The 19369-nt window shown below is 44.6% G+C and overlaps 1 protein-coding gene across 2 annotated transcripts in view; it reads right to left on the bottom strand.

The window, feature by feature from the left end:
* IGF1R (insulin like growth factor 1 receptor) overlaps positions 1–5791 on the bottom strand; it is a 308185-nt gene extending 302394 nt beyond the window's left edge. For both annotated transcript variants that reach the window (XM_060155809.1, XM_060155813.1), the window contains exon 1: positions 5083–5791. In XM_060155809.1, the coding sequence (XP_060011792.1) occupies positions 5083–5176 (94 nt within the window). In that variant the 5' untranslated portion in view covers positions 5177–5791. The remainder of the gene's footprint in view (positions 1–5082) is intronic.
* Positions 5792–19369: the final 13578 nt, after the last annotated feature.

Here is a 19369-nt window from a genome sequence, read left to right as displayed (position 1 = left end):
AGTTTTGAAAACAAATAGAAAAAAATCACAACCCAGAGAGAAACATGGCTTGGACATTTTACAATTAAAAAACATTTCAAGATTTAATTGCCTCCTCAATCTCTTTCTTAGCCCCTCACACTTTTAAAAGCAGTCAAGTATTTTAAATTAAATAAGGCCTTACAATTATGAAAGTTCTCTAAAGATTTCCAGAAAGCTAACTAAGCAATGTGTAAATCCAAAAAATGTAAACCAAGTAAGTCCCATCTTCCTTACAACTCAAAACGTGCTGTGAAACATTCATGTACACACCTGTAACTCCTACTAAAGTTCTGGCAAATGGTAACTACGACACTGTCCATTTTTAATCACAATTGTCATAACCAATGTTATAAACAAGGCAGTGCAGCTGATCGAGATGGGTGACTGTCTCATGGATGCCACAGCCTGCCAGCAACAATGCAATAGGAGGGAAGGTATTAATAAGGCAAGCGGTGCTGCACAGGCCTTCAGAATATCAACAACAGTGATTTGCTTCCTGTCTTAAGTCTACAGAAATGTTTTTAAAGGGCCTTTAAAATGTTATTTGAGAACTGTGTGCCCTGTGCTGAGTCTGAAAAAGATCTGAATTTTCCAGAAACTTTGTTTCATGCACGATTATACAAAAATGCCCCAAGGACAAAAGTGAAGTTCTCTTTCTGTGCAGGCTCGGGCATCACTTAACAAAGGATCCAGCTTCCATACAGCAGGTGCTCAATAAGTGCTGGCTGGATTCAGTTGCTTCTTACAGCTCATTCTTACAAAACAAATGAAACCAGATTTAAAAGGAAGCTACTGTCCCTGGAGGGCTCTCCTTGGCAAAACTCTAAGGCAACAAGTGAAAACGATACAGTTGATATTCATTACTGCCCTGATCTTGCAACAATAAGAAGAACAGGAAACATTTTTATTAGTAAACTGAGCCTCAGATGAAGACCAAAAACAAATATAAACAACAATTGAATTTACGGTCTTTTCCTATTAAAAGGCCAAGGTAAATCTGGATAAAGACAGAACAGTTTGAAAACAAAAATGCCTTTGCTATGTTTTTTAATCTTTTGTTCAATAAGAAATTTTAATTAAAAAATAAAATAATCACTGTATACCTGAAAAAGCTGCTGTATCCTACAAAGATTCTCTCTCCTGCTCAGATTCTGGAGCTATTTAAGAAATAAAACAAGCAACAAAGAAGAAAAAGAAAGCCCACTGCATTAAAATGAACAGTTCTTCCTCAGTTTTTACTACCAGGTTGGTTAATATGGGATATCAAAAAAAGACAGTGGAAATTCTTTATCATCTTAAACATTACATTCTTTCTTGTTCGAAAACATATGTAAGAAAACTGGAATAGAAAATGCCATCCAGACTCGGCTCCTAAACTCTCATCTTGGAAAGACCAACATCGTTTCAGATTCAGTTAAGGATTTTACTGTCACAAATCGGACCTTCACTACTAGCACTTGCGTTTTTTTAACCCAACCCCTTAATCCTTAATGTGAGCTATGTCTAACCAAGATTCTTTTTTCCTGTCTGTCTTTTTCTCCTATGGCACTGAATCTCTGCTGTTAGAGCTTCAGCGATCAGTTTGTAGTTCATGGATCTGAAAAACTCCATAAATTAAAAAAAGAGAGACATCAACCTGCTGGACAAATTTACTTAATAATTTTAATCTAGATTCTATGTTCAGAGTAACACAACGCATTCTTTTCAACCTTAGCATATTTCTTTAAAAAAAAAATCCCATATTACATTTGGGATATAATTCACATAGCATAAAGTCACTCATTTAAAGTGTACAATTCAATGGTTTTTAGTATTTTCAGAAGGTTGTGCAACCATCGCCACAAACTAATTTTAGAATATTTTCATCACCCCAAAAAGAAACCCTGCATCCATTAGCAGCCACTCCCCACCCCCTCCTCCCCCAGCCCTATGCAACCACTAATCTACTTTCTGTCTCCATGGATTTGTTAATTCTGGACTTCATATAAATGGAATCATATAATACGTGGTCTTTTGTGACTGACTTCTTTCACTTAGCATGTTTTTAATGTTCTTCCAGTCAACCTTAGCATATTTCTTAACGTTGGACTTTTCTAATCCTTCTGACAAATCAAATATATACCCTTTTAAACTTCCAACCCACGCCCCACCCCTCCGCAAAAGTACCGTTTACTTGCTATTTCCCTCTAGAGAGGCTAAACTATAATTTGCTATTTAGGTTCTTTCCAAACTTCTTATTCTGGATTCTTCTCCTGGTAATAAAACAGCAACTTCTTTTAACACCAACCTTCACATACCTACATTTCCCTGACAATAAGATATGACTGTGCTTAGGGCAGAAAGATGACACATCTTTTTAATGAGATGGCCACAATACATTTAAAGTGCACATTGACTTTTTTAATATAAAAAAGCATCATATTATTTGGCTATCACTCCTAACTCCCAAACCTCCCTTCTTCAGATGCACTGTTCACAGTACATTGATAGAAAATTCTGTATGACTTCATCTGCTTCGAAACTTCTTGATTTTCTAAGTTAAAGATTTAAAAAATCATCCCTACTGCTATCACACTCTGAGAGAAAACACTAATCCCTAAACAGGCCAACACAATATTAATCAACAGCACCCCAGTCTTTATTATATTATACTAGACAGCCAAAAGAATGTTGGTCTCTGATAGGACTCAGTGGTTTATTTCTATCAGAAGTAAGCATTCCAGCACCTTTTGGACTAAGGACTGAACACACGCTGACACTGAGCATATCATTTACTCCTGAAAACTTCCAAGCTGTAGGTAGGGAGGGGCAGGTAGTGAGTTTGAACTTCAACAAACCATAATGAGGATTGGGGTGCTTTCTGGCCATCCATCAAGTTTTCAGAAACCAACCATTTTCAAGGGACCCTTGAGCAAAGCTTTGGCATCTAGAACTATAAAAGTATGTTAAAATGCCCCTACCCCTCCTGTTTTCTCAGGGAAAAAAACCACCTTTCGCCCAGATATTTTTCACGAAGAACTCCAAACATGATACCCTATTTTTTTACATTTTTTTTTGATATCCTATTTTAAAATGCCGGAGTCCTGCATGGGAGAAGCAAGGCCATTCCTGCTGTTGTGAACTTCAGAACTTACTAACATTAAACAATAAAACTAGAAACACGACACAGTTCAACCACATGCTGTAGTAAAATGGATTAACTCTCCTGTGTCTCCTAAGCTATATTTAGCTTTTAAAGGCTAGAAACCCTCCTCTGTCCCCCCAAACACCATCTGCGAGCCTTAGAAGGGAGCCGAAAGCCCTTCGCCCAATCCAGCCAGAGGAAAGTTTAGAAAACAAAGAACAGGAGAGTTCAGACTTGTAGAAGGTCCGGACTCAATCAGAGTCTTACTCCATGAAGTAAACACGCTAATTCTATAAAAATCTGCTCTTACTCCATCATGGACTCATTTCTTACAAAACGTTTAAGAAGGGTTTGTTTACAGGAACAGCCTTTCCGAACTGCCCCTATGATGGGGACAGACAGCCCCCGCTGCCTCCCGATTCCCCCCCTCACTCTTCGAGGCTCCGTCGTGATTTTTCAAAGTTAATTGGCACCACCTGCATACCCTCGGCAAGCATTACTCACCAACACGCCCTCGTCGTTCCTAGCCCCAGTTCTGTGGCTGCATTTAAACTTTAATCGTGTTCAAGTTACCCTGCCATCGCGAATGTATCAGTAAGCCTCACTTTAATGTTTTGAGAAGAACAGGACTCTCTCCTTTCCTCCCTCCACACACCGCGGGGCCCTAAGTTCTCACTCCCTCCCTCCCCGCACTTCCCTACCCCTACCCGACACTACCAAAACAAAAGCTATCAGATTGCAGGCGACGGCGTGTGGAGCGATATTGCTTATTAACTATGTACAAAGGAAGTGCGGGGCAGCGGGGGAGGGAATGCAACAAAACTCTGGCCACGAAACCCAGCCCAAGGTTGCGCGCCAGCAAAACAAAACACCCTCCTCCGCACCCCCGCCGCCGCAGATCCTGGCGCCCCTTAAACGACGACGCACGACACCTCTCGCCAGGGCCCGGAGCGGCCGTGTGGCTGCAGCTACAGCCCCGCGTTGCGAGCACGTGTATGGAAATGCAAGTCGGCTCCGACCACACACCCACTCCCGCACACTCGGATGCTGCCCTACCACCCCTAGCCCTGCCAGGAGGAGGAGAGCGTCCACCCGCCGGTAGAAACTGGGAGAAGCTCCCAGCACCCTCTGAACTGGGGGTCCGGACGCGCTCCCCGGAACAGCCCAACTGACGCAGGGCCCCCGACCTCGCACTTTTCCAGGGGCTTCGTGGAGGCGTGGGGGGCCTAGGCGGGAACGCTCCCCGCACCCCCAAGCAGCACTGAGCAGCCCCGGGAAGCCGGGGACTAGCGACCCACCGCGGGTCCGGCGAAAGCGACATGAAAGGCCAGGAACCCAAAGAGCCCAAGGAACAAAGCGCGTTGGGCCACAGAAGGCCGCGCTGGAATGTTTGGAAACCCATTCTGGGGCTGCGAAGCCTCTCCGCCAGGCACCTCCTCCAGGGCACCTTGCACCCCCAAAGGCCAGCAGGCTGCCCGCTCCCGCCACCGGTCACCGAGTTTGCCCCAGCCGCGAGGTGGCCGCGCGAGCTGTCACCGCCGCCTGCGCGGTGCGCGACCCCGCGCACCGGGAGGGGCGCGTGGTGCGGGAAGCCGGGCGCGAACTTCCCTGCTGGAGCCCGCGGGCCGCCCGGGAGTGAGCGCTGCGGAGACAGCCGACCCCCGGGGCAGGGCTCTAGGGACAGCGAAAGAGAAAGCCACCGAGGCCCTTCCCACGTGGGGATGCGCTGAGCTGGGGCCCGCGGGGCTCCAAACTAACGAGCCTGGGCCCCGGGGCCCCTCCGGCCTTCCGGCCGAGCCCCTCGGCGCCCCGCCCCGCGGCTCCCGAGATCGGGAGCCCAACAGCTGCGACGGTGGCAACTCGTGTTTCGCAAACAGGGCGCAGCCCCTCAGAGGAAAAGTTCCCGCAGTGGCCGCGGGCGGCGGGCACATACTCACTTTCTCCACTCGTCGGCCAGAGCGAGAGCGCGGCGGAGAAAAATAGGAGCCCCCACAGCGAGGTCGGGGACCCTCCTCCGGAGCCAGACTTCATTCCTTTTATTTGGGACGAAATTCCCCTTTCTCAAAAAAAAAAGGGGGGTGGGAAGGAAAAGAAAAAGTCTCAAACTCAGTCTTCGCCCCCCCCTCCAAAAACAAGGGCGAAGGCAACAATATTCCAAAGGCGGCGCCGGCCGGGGGTCCGCGGGGCTGCGCGGACGGGGCGGGCGGCGGCGCTGGGCGGCCCCTCAGCGCCGGCAGCCGCGGCCGAGGACTCGGCGGAGTCGGGAACCCGATGCGCGCCGGGGCGGGCTGTCGGCGTCGTCGGCCTCCATTTTCAAACCCAAAGAGACAGGAGAGAGGAAAAACTGCAAAGAAAGGGGGCAAAGCCCAAATCCGTCTCGGCGAGGAAGGACAAAACCGGCCCCAGACAGAGGAGGAGGCTGTCCGACGCCCGAGCCTCCGCGGCGGGAGGGCGCGACGCAGTTCGCAAGATTGCCCCGAAGTCCGGGTCGCGGGCGAGGCCGACCGGGGGCAGAAATACGGAGTAAAAATGAATGAGCGGCTCCCCCTCCTCCTCCTCCTCCGGGCTCCGCTCGCCGCCGCCTCCTCCCTCAGCTCCGCCGCCGCCGCCGCCGCGAGCTCCTTCCCAAATCCAGGACACACACAAAGCGGCGGGCCGACCGCGCCGCGCTCAGCACTCCCGCCGCGCCGCCCGGGCTCCGCGCCGCCGCCGCCCGGCCCGCGCCGGCCCCCGCCCGCCGCCGCCGCCGCCGCCGCCGCCGCCGGCTCCGCGCGGGGGCCCCGGCTCGCTGAAGGTCAAAGCCGAGGCGCGCGGCGCGCCGTGGAGCTCCCCTCGCGCGGGAGGGGCGTGGAGGGCCCGGGGAGCGGGGCCGAGGGTCTGCAACCTCCAGGCACAGGCGCGCCGGGGGCAGGCTCGCTGGCGGCGTCCCTCTCTCTCGCTCGCCTCTCGAGTTCGCCTGGTGCGCTCGCTCCTCCTCGGGTTTTTTTCCTTTTTTTTTTTTTTTTTTTCCGCTCAGCAGAGTTAATGCTGGTAAACAAGAGCCTCAGCCTCGCCGCGCCGCTGCCGCCGCCGCTGCCACACACTGGGGGCTCGCGCGCGCGCGCTCTCGGGGCCGCGCACACTCGCCCGCGCGCACACCCGCCCGCGCGCACACTGGAGCGGCCACAGCCGCAGCCGCGGCGCGCGGAGGGCCCGGCCCAGGCCGGCGCGCGCCAAGAGCCGGAGCCTGGGATCTCAGGGCAGTGCGGAGCGGAGCCCGAGCGTGGGATGCGAAGCTGCGAAGCACCGCCCCCGCCCCCTGCCCGCGCGGGCACACGCGCGCGCGCCCACACGCTCTCGCCCCCACCCGCACTGCGCCGGCCACCCTGCACGCGCCCTCCCCTCCCGCAAGACTCCAAAAACAATGCCCCAGGCGCCTGTCCGGGCACAGCGGAGGAGCTAGCAGGGGAGGGGAGGAGGGGCGGGGGTGGGGGGTGGGGGCGGGCGGGGAGTGCGGGGCCCGAGAGGTTCATTGAAAACAACAACAGCAAGGCTGGAAAACGCGTTTCCCCAGTTCTTGAAAAGCTTCATTGTTTCTTGCAGCTGTTGCAAAAGAAATAAATAAGTGCGTGCATGCGGCATTTTTTCGCAGCCTGCTGGAAAGCTCGAACGTGGCGGGAGGGGCATACCTGGAAGAAAGGAGACCCCCAGGCTACTAAGTGGGCACATTCGCGCAAGGTTGGGGCAGCCACGTTGTCGCCATCGGGGAGCCCACAGTTCCAGGGCTCGCGGGCAGCTAGGGCGAAGGGCGCGGCTCCCGTGGCTCGGCCCCGGGAGCAATGGGAGACGGCCCGCTGGGGCCCGGAGCCGGGGCAGGGGAGCCCAGACAGGCTGCCCCGCGTGCCCAGCGCGCGTCCCCGCGGCGGCCGCCAGGGGGCGCGGCAGGAGCCGGGGAGGGCTGGCCCGCGGAGTGTCGCCTCCCTCCCTCCGGGAGAGGAAATATGGGGGCCCGGACTGGGGGCCGGCCGGGTTGGGTAGCGCTGGCCCGGCCTCCGAGACCCGCGGCGGGTCCAGAGAGATCCTCGCGGATTCGCGCTTCCCCTGGCTCCACCACGTGGACAGCTGAGGGGAGCGGCCAGGGCGCGTGCACGGTGCGGGGCTCCGGGGGCCCCGAGGCTAGGGGGCGTGTCCGAGGGGTTCCCCGAGGAAGGGGTGGGGGGACCGGGGCCGAGACGGGTCTCCCGGTTGGGTTCGAGACAGGCGAACACGCCTCACACAAGCACAATGAGTGGTCACTGCGGAAACCCACCCGCACCTGCCTCGGGTCCTCCCGGGCACGTCTCTCTTGCCTCCTTCGCTCTGTAAGTGACTAGAAACTTCCAGTCCAGTCTCCTCTGTGGTTTTCTTGAATGTGCCCAAGGAGAGGTTTCCCCAAAGAGAGACTTACCCTAGGACTGACATCTAATGAATAACGCTGCGGAGACCAGGTCCTCAAAGCGGGAAACAGCCCCGCAATGGCTAGAGAGAGGAGTTTGAAATACGTGGACTTTTAAAAATAGTGATTGGACCACGTGTCGCCTTTAATGTGGTCCGGTTTCATGACTCAGGCTAATTGCTGTCAATAATAAGTAAAAAGAAGATGGCTAACAAAGAGTTGTGAATGTCGAGATTGAGTAGAAGTGTTAGTCTCATAAACAATCAGGCTGTCTGGTAAGAGGGGATCTGTTCCAAAGGAAAGTAGTTTTCTTTTTTTTACTCTAATTGTAAAAGGTTTCCGCGTTACATTATGCATCCCATCGTTCGTAAATAATTTTTTAAATTAAGAGCTGAAAACAAGTCAAAAGCTATTATAATGGAAACCTAGCCCTTTTCCCCCTATATTTATTCCCTAGATCATTTTTCCCCTTGGAAATTTTTAGCTCAATTCAGTAAGTCAGTTGGATAGAAGGGAAATAAATCTTTTTTTACTTAAGAAAGTCATTCATATGGGATTGTTTTGTTTAACTGAAATTCAGCTGAATTTTTAAATAAAATGTTCCAGTTTTAGATATTCCTGGACATTAGCAAAGAAAGAAATATATTTGAATCTTTAAAAAGAAATTTAAATTTAGCATGTATCATTTTAAAAGTAGGCACTACCATATGAATAATTAAAATTTGGTCTACTAATTTTTAAATATTTCTTCAGACAATTCCCTATATGAGGTTGGTTTCAATGCCTACAGATCCATTCTGCAATTAAATGTAAAAGAATATCAATATTATATTTTCATTATATTTAATATTCAGAATTTTGTAATACATACTTGTAAATTAAGACAAAAGTTTAGAGCTGATTTTTTAAAAGAATGATGCTAATATAAGATCTTTAAATACTACACAATATATATTTTAGTATTAGTAAATTCATTCAGTTGTCCCTGAGAACATAAGGGGGTATATGGAATAAAGAGAAATGCATACAGTTATTTAAATTGTAGGGGGTTTTTTTTAACCAAAATGAGCTTTCATTTGTGATTTTTTTAAATGTTTTTTTTCCTTAAGTGCTAGGACGTCAATAAGGTTAAATTATTTTAGACAGTGAAGTTAAATGTTTTTTATCATATAGCTTAATATTTAGAAAAAAAATCAAAATTTAGGTTGCCTTTCAGCTCTACCTTGATTACGCAAAGAAGGTGATTTGCATTTTCTTCAATTATTACATTCTACATACCAAAGTCAAGCTTATTTTTTCAACCTTAGAAATAAAATCAGGTAGTAAAACATTAATTGGAGTATTTGCTTTACAACTGCACTGCCAATGCATCACACATTTTGTTTTATGCAATTTTCCCCAGGTATCTTATAAATTTCCCTTACTTTGGAACTGAAACTGGTTGGTCATTTTCACTTTATAAAAACTGTTTACTTGAAAAGAGTTATATCTCAAATTACTGTGCTAAATGTACCAGATCCCCCCCACCAAATGTAATATATACCAAGTGAAAAATATGAGAAACAGCACAAATGACAGTTGACAAGTAATACAATATATTGTGATATATTCCCAGAAAGGAATGTCATTCAACAGCGAGTGAATAAACTACAGCCACATACAACATGAGCAGATCTTTGAAACAATATGTTAAGTAAAGAAATGTAAGTTCCGAAAAACTATACACATAATACCATTCTGATAAAGCTCTTAAAAGCAGGGAAAACAAAAACTATGAGGCAAATTTTAAAGCAAGACCATCAAATACATGATAAAATATTTTTGTTTTGTTTTGTTTTGCTTTTGTTTTTGTCTTAGCAAGAGGATTCATAAAGAGCACAAAATCCAGACCTTGGTTACTTCAGGGAGGAAGTGGGGAGAACCCCAAAGGCACATGCAATGTTCTTGGAAATATGTTCATCCTCAGATGGGGTGGTAGATTTACAGATTTCCATTTTATAATTATGCTTTATAACTAACACATATGTTACACATATTTTTGCATGTATAAAATATTAAAGTAGATAAGAAAGAAAAATATGGGAGAAATTCATGAAAGAGATCATCCCAGCTTTCCAATATGATTCTTCTAGATTCCAAGCTGTTTGTATAAACAAATCAGAAGCATTAAAGAACCACTAAAATTGTATAGTTAATCAAGGTCTTACCCTTAAGGATATATTTCAAGGAATATGTACCCATAGCCTATCAATGCGATTCAAGACAAAAACAAATCATGAAACAAACAATGTCAAAGAATTCACTCCATAGGTAATCAGGTTCATTAAGAGTGCATTCTGTAAATTGTCTGGCAGTTTCCTATAAGGTTAAGTAAACATACACCTAACTCATGATCCAGCAATTCTACCCCTAGCTATTTAACCAAAAGAAATGAAAATATATCCACAAAGAGACCTGTATGGGAATGTTGATAGTTGCTTTATTCATAATAGTAAAAAACTGGAAACAACCGAAATGTACCTCAAAAGGGAAAAGGACAAACAAATCGTGATATAGCCATTCAACACACTACTGCTTACCAATAAAAAGGAACAAACTATTAATACATACAAAAACATAGATAAGCCTCAAAAGCGTGGTAGTGTGTGTATTCATCAAAAACACATTGAACTGTACATTTAAGATGGATGCACTTCATTGTGTGTAATCATATCTGAATTTTAAGTTTTAAAGAGTGCATTATGTAATTTAGAAATTTTGCAGCTGTTCTAAAAAAGCTTAGCAAAATGCTTTCCATTTTTGCTATTATGTGAGTTAGTAGAGCTCATCTCCAACCTCCATGCCCACAGCTGTCTCTACAAATCAATACACTTTCAGAGATACATCTGCCTAAGTTCTCCTGCGAAGGGCTTTAGCTGGAGAAGCCACCAAGGGGGTCTCCACAAAGCAATCCGGGGGCAGGAAAGAGACAAGGGATCTCTAGATGGTTCCAGTCTCTGCACAGCCACAGCAAGGTGAGTCCCAGTCTCCTTGAGATCTGTTTACACTCAGCTTGAAAAGAGTTTTCTATTTTAGATGTGCACAGATAGCCAGCTCACGGGGCTGCAAGTGCTACATTCCTCCCTAATACTTTAAAAGCAAAGTGGAGTTTTCAGAAACCTCCACATTGGACAGGGACAGTGGGACATCTTTTTGTGACTACTTCCAGAACCATGTTCCGGTGTAACATCAGTAAGGGAAGTTCCTGGAAAACCCAGGCCTGGGCCAGGAGTGACAGGCACCCTCGTGCTCGCCATGGATCCAAGGTGGAAGCTGGAAGTCTTCTGTTGCTGCACAGCCTTCCACAAACAGTCACTAGCCTGAGGGTGAGGCATATTCAACTCTCCTCGCAGTAATTTGTGGGAAAGTAAGCAATACCAGGAGCGCTGTACTAGCTCCATCTTTTTCACTTGTCTGTTTCACTTGGATCTCTGAGATGGCTGTGCCATCTTTACTCTTCCACGTAGTTAACTTTCAATCTTAAGGATCCTTGGCTGGTAGAAAGCACAAAAGATGCTTCTTCATCTTTGAAATGCATCTTAGAAGTACCTGAAAAGTGGGGTTAAATCAAAATTTCTCTTCACTCTGATTAATGCCACCAGCTCTGAGATGTTTTATCAGCAACATGCCAAAAGGTGACAAGCGGCTCTGCCCCACTCTGCAAAGCTGTGTGACTCTGTGAAGGTAGCTTTACCTGTTTCCTCCTCTGTGAAATGATCATATTGGAGTAGACCTTTCTGCTTCTTAAAATACCATGATTTCTTTCTTCGGTTTTTAATTGAGAGTGGTACCTTGGTATCCCATACTACAGCTCCTACCTTTAATTTCTTTTTCAAATAATTAATAGCCTGTAAATCAATGCACAGGCAACAGAAGCCAGACTCAAGGAATAATTGTTTCCTAACTTGTTTTATTAATGCAGATTTTTCACACATTAGGGTTTCTTAGAGCAGAACACTTTTTTCCCAGCAGTTCTTAATTCCCATATGTATTCCAAGAATGTAAGTATGGAAAGACAAGCAAAAATATCACCACAGCAGGGGCTACGCCAAGTGGCCACGGGTGACCCACAAAAGGGATAATCTCCTCATTGATCACTGAGAATGTTCCCGCAAAGTGTTCTCTTCTGGACACTAAGTTCTAGTGGAGCCTTATTCTATAGAATATATTGGTACATTTCTTCAGCAAAAAAAAAATCCATATGTCAGGCTCCTTAATAGTGCCAAACTCTGTTGCTGGCCTCATGGACACACTACAAATAAGTGAGATCTTAAAGTTATGTAGATGTCTGCTGCTCTGCAGTGTGGAGACCACACGTGGAGAATCAGGTTGTTTATACATTTGTCCGTGGAGGACCATTGATCAACAAGAGAACTCCATACTGACACAGGGGCAAGAATGGGAAAGGGATGCTTCCTGTATCCCTTGGGGAATGATTAAGACATACAGACATGAAGTCTTATGTGACTTCTGTTTTCATATGCCTGGAAAATGACTATAAGACTTGACCCAGGTAATTCCAGTGGGCAGAGCTAGCCCAATGGGAAGGAAAGCAGATATCAGTTACTTTTAAGAATGTTTCTTCTTTTCCAGTAGAAACAAATAAGTAGCATTATCTTTCAGGCTCTGCTTGCAGCACTGCCTTGTGTGGGAAAGAGCTCATCATCGTAGGCATGCAGAGACTGGATCCACACCTGCTGGGGAAATCATCCAAAGAAGCGCTGGATTGACTGAGAGGCCGGCAGGGTAACATCTGAGGTCCCTTCCAATTCCATGATAACTGGATATTTGGAGTCTACTTCTGGGCTTGGATAGCTGTGTGTGATGGCCACTGAAGGAGCCTGCCTTTGCTTTAAACGAATAGTGAACAGCTTCAAAGTTGAAGATGTATTAGTTTAATAGGATATTGCATGTATCATATTATAGAAACTCTGATGAAATAGCTCCTGAAAGAAGTCCAAGGCCCAGTTCCAATAGGTTGAAAAGTCAAGTTAGAAGGTCAGGGACTGCTTTCAAACCAACCATATTGTGGGAGATGGTTGAAGCAAGTGGGAGTCAGGTGGAGGTTAAGATAACTGGTGTGCTTGTGTGTCCAACAATAGGCTACATGGGGTGGGTACTGGGAGCCCTGACTTGTAGAGCTTGCCAATTTTCCTTGTGTAAATATTTCACCATGGCTAATTTAAGCAACCAATGTGAGGTCACTGAGCACAGAGTTCTGAAGAGATATACAACTGGCTTTTGCGAGACCCTATGAGCCCGCTTCAGTACATCATTGGTTTAAGTTATCTGAGAACCTTGTATTACCTTTGTAACAAATTAAATATGTATTCAGTAGGAAATTTATGAGCAACTCAGTACAAAAAAGGCAATAGCTATAAATAGGCAATTCACAGAAGAAACCAGAACAGCCAATAAGCATGAAAATATACTCAGCAACCTGGTTGGCAAAATTAAGAATTAGACTGTACCAGCTGTTCACAGGGATGAATGGCGGAATTGAATTCTTAGTCACTGCTACTGGGAGGATGAATTAGTACATCCACTTTGGAGAGCACTTGACAATATCCATAAGGCACCTACCGCAAAACCCAACGATACCACTCAGAGAGAGTATACCCTAAAAACTGTTGACATACGCACCGGAAGACACATACAAGAGTGTTCATTGGAACATTATCTTCAACAGTAAAAAAACTTTCCCTAATTGTCCCTCAGGGGAAGGATGAAAAATGGTACATTAGACTTACAATAGGATACTATACAGAGGTCAAAATAAATGAACTAGATATAAGTGATCAACATAGATGAATTTAACAACCAATATCGTGTGAAGGAGCAATTTGCAAAAGTTAAATAACCACATGCTACTGCTTATGTAACTATTAACACAAAAACAATAGCATATCTTGTTAATGGAAATGTACATATGTAGCCTAAGTATAAAATATGCATGGAAATGATAAACAACAACTTCAGACATTATCTCTGGGAATGAGGAGAGAGGAAAGGGATAGAGAGTAATTTTAACTACGTTGGTAATTATATTTCTTGAAAAGACAAAAGAGATCTGAGGCAAACGGGGCAAAATGTTAGTATCCGTTAAGCCAAGATAATAGGTACATCATGTGTGTCTATTCAATTATTTTCTGAACTTTTCTTTACACTTGAACTATTTTATAATTTTCATTTGCCTTTTCTTAAATACACTTTTAATTTTAGAACAGTTTAAATTTACAGAATTTTTTGCAAAGAGTACAGAGGTCTCCTGTATACCCCAAACCCAATTTCTTCTATTATTAACATCTTGTATTATTATTGTACATTTGTCACAAGTAATGAACAAATACTGATATATCATTTTTAACTAAAGTTCATACTTTATTTAGGTTTCCCCAGTTTTCCCCTAATGTCTATTTCCTGTTCCGGGATCCCAGCTAGGATCCCACATCACAAGGGATGTTATGTCTCCTTGGACTTCTCTTGGCTGTGAGAGCTTCTCAGACCTTCCTTGTTTCTGATGACCTTGACAGCTTTGAAAAGTACTGGTCAGGTATTTCGTAGACTGTCCCTCAACTGGAATTTGGTGTTTTTCTCATGATCAGACTGGGATAATGCATTTTGGGGAGGAAGATCACAAAGATGAAGTGGCATTCTTGTCACATCATATCAAGGATGCATACAGTCATCCTAACATCACTGTTGTTGTTGACCTTGATCACTTGGTTGAGGGAGAATTTATCAATTTTCTCCACTGTTACTCTTTCCCCCCCCCCCACTCTTTCCATACTCTCCTTTTTGAAAACAAGTCACTATGCTTAAGGAGTGGGAAGTTATGCTCCCCCTCCTTCATGGTGGAGTTTCTTCATAAATTATTTGGAGTTCTTCTGCATGGGAGATTTGTCTATTCTCCTCATTTCTTTCTTTCTTTAGTCATTATTTGTATCAGTATGAACGCATGTATATTTATTTCATATTTTGGGTTATAATCCAATACAACTTTATTTTGTTTTGCTCAGTTTTTTTCCAGCTTTGGCTATTGGGTGTTCTTTCGGTTGGCTCCCGGGTCGCTTTGACATACCCCCATCATTGCATTTTGTTGGTTCTTGGAGGGTTTTCTTCAGCTCCTTTTTATTTTCTGGCATTTCAAGATACTCCAGTGTCATCTTCTGTATCTCCTCCCTAGTCCTGGAAGCAATCATTTCTCCAAGAGATCTGGTTCCTTCTGGAGAATTCTATTAGAAACCAAAATCTGGGTACTGGGTGTGCTTGCTGCTACTGAGGTGTCTTTTCTTCCAGGCCCCCTCAGCTGACAGAATAAGGAAATATGTTGTGTGTATACTGACTTGTGTCTTTACACATATCTGTGTCTAGATTAAACTAAACATGAAATAATATTAGAGTCTCATACTGAGTCTCCAACTCTAATCCATTAGCACATGGGTCATTCTGACCTCCTCCCCTTGCTGCCACTCCAATAGTGAGAAACCTGGCTCTCACCATCTGCCATCCATTTATTTATTGCTCCATTTATAATTTTTTAAAGAAGAAAAGCTGTAGGGAAATGCTTCAACTTATTACAGCATCCAGAGCAAAGGTACAGATTAATTACAGAGCAGACATCTGAAGGAGAAGATATATCCATTCAGAGCACAGATCTCCCTTTTGGTGCCTTGTACCCTTCCGGGGGCAGTCTTGGAAACATGGACAAAATGTCCTTTCAAAACGAGTCCCACACAAAAAGGATGAAGACCACCAAAGCACACCTGGAGGGATTCTTGATGATTGGGCAAGAGGGAGAGTCATGGAATGGGAGCTAAAGAGAAAAACAAGATTGGAAACATTCATTCCCAAAAGCAGTTCTTACCTTCTTTTGAATAACGGACTCCTTTGAGACCTGTGAGGGCCAAGGACCCTCAACCCAGGAAAACATTTACATAGCTCAAGCAGCGTGAAAACATTGTCCCATGGTGGGGAAATCTCACCTCTGAGCCCATACTTGCACCTCAAGTTAAGAAAACCTTATGTGTATGATATGAATGTCAAGTTTATTTGCCTGTTTGTCAGTAGGGAGGGGTGAGCAGGTGGGCTCAGTGTGGATGCTGCATTGTTTTAGCCCGGCTGTTTTCAGAATGGGCAAAGCTCCTGCCTTCCAGGTGTGGGCCCAGGATCTGTGACTTTTATGGTAAACTCCCATTTATAGCAAGTAACAAATGACATTGGATTTCTGTTTATGGAAATAAACATTTTTTTCTTTTAAAATAAATCTAAATTTTATTTTTAATAAAATCATTTTAAAGAAACATATGAAGTGACATTTGGGACAATAGGGAACTAGAGTTTTGGAAACAGGTACAGAGAGACAATATCTTGAGTATAATGAAAAGTGTACATGCTTTGAAGCCATAAGGGTTTGGGTTCAAATCCCCTCTTTGCCAGGTGCCAGGGGTGTGATCTCAGATAGGTGAGACTTTCCCCATCTGTAAAATGGCAAGAATAAAATTTGGCACATCCACCAGTGTTTCTCCAAGTATGTTTTCTGTGCCACCCCCCATCAGGATCAGCTAAAGTTCTTGTAAAATGGAACTTTCCAGGCTGCCACCCAGAACTTTTATTATCAGATAGAATCCCAGGGGGCAAAGCCTAGAATTCTGCATTTTAACAACGGCCCCCCAATGATTTCTATGATGTCTGCAGGCTGTGGAGAGGATGAAATAAGCTGAAATAGGTAAAGTACTTGGCACACAGGAGCAGGAAAGACATTGTTGTTCTGGACTGCCTACCATATGAACATCACCTCCCAATGGATCCTAAGGGCCCTGCTTAGGATTGTCATGGATGGCTGTGCAGGTTGTACACTGCACAAGTCTAGCGATTGGCACCCTGGATTTGTGTGGTATATAAACTCTATGTTCATGCATGACCTTCTCAGAATCTCAGCTGATCTAGACCCTTCTGGTTCTTTTTTTGAGCCTGGTTCTCCCAGCCTTCCTTATAATTCTCAGCTATGCAGCAGCCTTCCAATGAATTCCTTCACTGATCAGGGGGCCTAGAACTGGATTTTGCTGTTTGCGATCAAGAAACATGACAGGGTGAGTGACCAGTGACTGCTCTGTTCCCTTCTATCAAGTATTTCTCAGTGATGTTCCTGGGATTTGTGGGGTGCTGTAGAGCCCCTCTCTGGCTGAGTTCAGTCAGTAAATATATGACCAGTTCCTCATCCAAACTCTGTTTTCTGCTTCAAGCTGTTTTATAGGTTGGATTTTGGCTCAATAGTTCTTTTGGAAAGAATAATTCCACTACTTAAAAGAAAAAGTTTGAAAATCACTGCCTGTTACCAGATACCCCCGAAGAGACTGTGCCGTGTGGATGGCAATGAGGCGGAGAGTGAGGGCGGGGGAGGGAGGAGCCTCAGGTTGATGAAGGCGGAGGCCGAGCCTGGGGTCTGTAGGGCTCCCTAGAGGCGAAGCAGCCAAGGCCCTCGTTTCAGAAGTAAATACTGCTGCTAGGTAAAATTCCATTACCAGAGTAGGAAACTTTTGAGGCCCCTCAAAGGCCGCCCTACCCTGCCCATGGGAAAATTGACCATGTCCAAGAAGAAAAGGGGGTGTGGATGTGACTGGATGACCTTGTCAGTCAGAAGCCTCCTGACCTCAGGAGGAGGGAATAGGTGAGAACTTCTGAAGAATCTCCAAAGACCACAGCCAAGAAAGGCACCAAAGTCATCACTGAGGGACCAAGGGAGAAGGGCACAGGGCACTTTCTTTTGGTCTGAGTATACCAGCCTATAGGAGTGAGAGTGAAGAAACATAGAGGGGTCTGGACATTTTCCATGGGAACCAGAACTCCCTCCTCTCCTCCTGGATCTGCAGCACTTGGAGTGCAGAGATGTTTCCTTGCTCTCCAAAATTTGACGTTTGCAATAGAGACATTAAATTTTCATTAGACATTTCCTCTTGGTTCATGACTATGACAACAGAAAAATGTATACAACAACAACAGCAAAAAAGATGATATGTTGAATATTCTTATAAATATCATCCCTTTCACTTGCTGATCATGGATCCACTGCCACTGGGCTGCTGCTTCTGCTTGCTTCTTGCTTTTCAATGGGCCACAGATGAGGCAGTGGGGCTGTTCATCCCACTTTTGTTGTTCTGCACCAGACTCTTCTCTTGATTTACTGATTTATTCTCTTTTATCACCATACCCCACTCCTATCCCCGTCCTTAGCCATTTTTATTATCTTAAAGGTAGGCAGGAAATTTTACATTTTGTATATAATTGAAAAGCTGGGTTATAGTGGAAGGCACACAATATAAAATTACAGGGGTGGCTGGGGCAGGGGGGTCATGTGATAAAAGCTGTGGACATTCTCCCTGCAATAATCTACCTTTATTTGAGCATACAATTTTGCAATTTCTGGGCTTCAAGGATCCCTAAGGCCCTCTGTGGGCATTCTCTGAACTGCAAGTTCATTTACCTCTGTGATATAAGAAAATTGTGAGAATTAGGAAAGTATTTGAAATGCAGATACTTTTAAATGGACTGTATCTTTTATTCTTTTCAAAATTATAAAAATAAGTTTTATTGGGTAAGAAATTGCAATGAAATAAATTTTACATTAATGAACAGATAATGACCATTTGTAATTAGTGTAACATACACATTTCTTGTATAGAAGTAGATTCTTCTAAAAGAGGAGGAAGAGGACTTACCTTTGTTGAGTGCTTACTCGGGGCCAGCATTGCACCTGATGTACCATCTCCCTTTCCTTAACCCACAGAGGTGGTCATTACCATGGCCACTTTCACAGATGGGGAAACTGAAGTGCGAGGAGAGGGTAAGAGGTGTTCCCAAAGTGGTAATATTATAGTGTTAGAAGTTCTGTCTTAAACAGACACAGAGAACACTTTTTTATATACTACTTACAAAATGAATTTATTTAGCAAAGGAGAATTAACATTTTTCCATGGATGGACTTGAATTCTGCCTCATTACAATAACATTTTAAATTAGTAGAATTAGGGTTTCCTGTGCCATTTCTGATTACACCACTGGGTTCCTTTGTCTCATGTGATTGGGTTTTCATTTGGAAAGGAGTTAAAAAACAAAAACAAAGCAACCCCCCCAAAACTTGTATTTCTACAATAAGTCATACCTTAAAGAGAGAACTTCCCCCTGAGCACTACTCAGTCCAGAGCCTCACATCTCTCAGGAACAAGCCACCCTGGGTCCCAGAGGTGAAATCAGCTGTTCACCTCCATACCCTCACACCCTTCTTACCATCGCACATTGCAAAGGATTTGCAGGCAGTTTGTGTCACTCCTTTCATCAGTGTTACTCAGGGACGTATGTGCACATATGAAGCATTCAGTAAATTATCTGCTAAACTGTGTTAAGTTCCTACTTTTTAAATTGGGGAAATTTTTAATGCAGAAAAATAAGGAGAAGAGTTTTGAAGAGACGCATTACCCATGAGCCAGGATTTGCAGCAAATGATAACATTTTCTCACTTTTGTTTGAGATCTTTGTTTGCTTAAAATAAATAAAACTTAAAAATGTTTTTTTCTGGTTTCATTCTCTTCCTGCCTACTTCAGAGAAAGCGATGATCATTACTTTGGTATGTATCTTTCCGATCTATACTTTTACACTTTTACTACATGTAATCCTTAGTATTATTTTACATGATTTAAAACATTTTACTTATTCTTCAGCTTGCTTTTTAAACTTAATATATGTTTTCAAGATCTATTCATGTTGGCGCATG

This window comes from Lagenorhynchus albirostris, chromosome 1, assembly GCF_949774975.1.
Source record: "Lagenorhynchus albirostris chromosome 1, mLagAlb1.1, whole genome shotgun sequence".
Taxonomy (NCBI): Eukaryota; Metazoa; Chordata; class Mammalia; order Artiodactyla; family Delphinidae; genus Lagenorhynchus; species Lagenorhynchus albirostris.
This window is presented reverse-complemented; position numbering and strand designations above follow the sequence as displayed.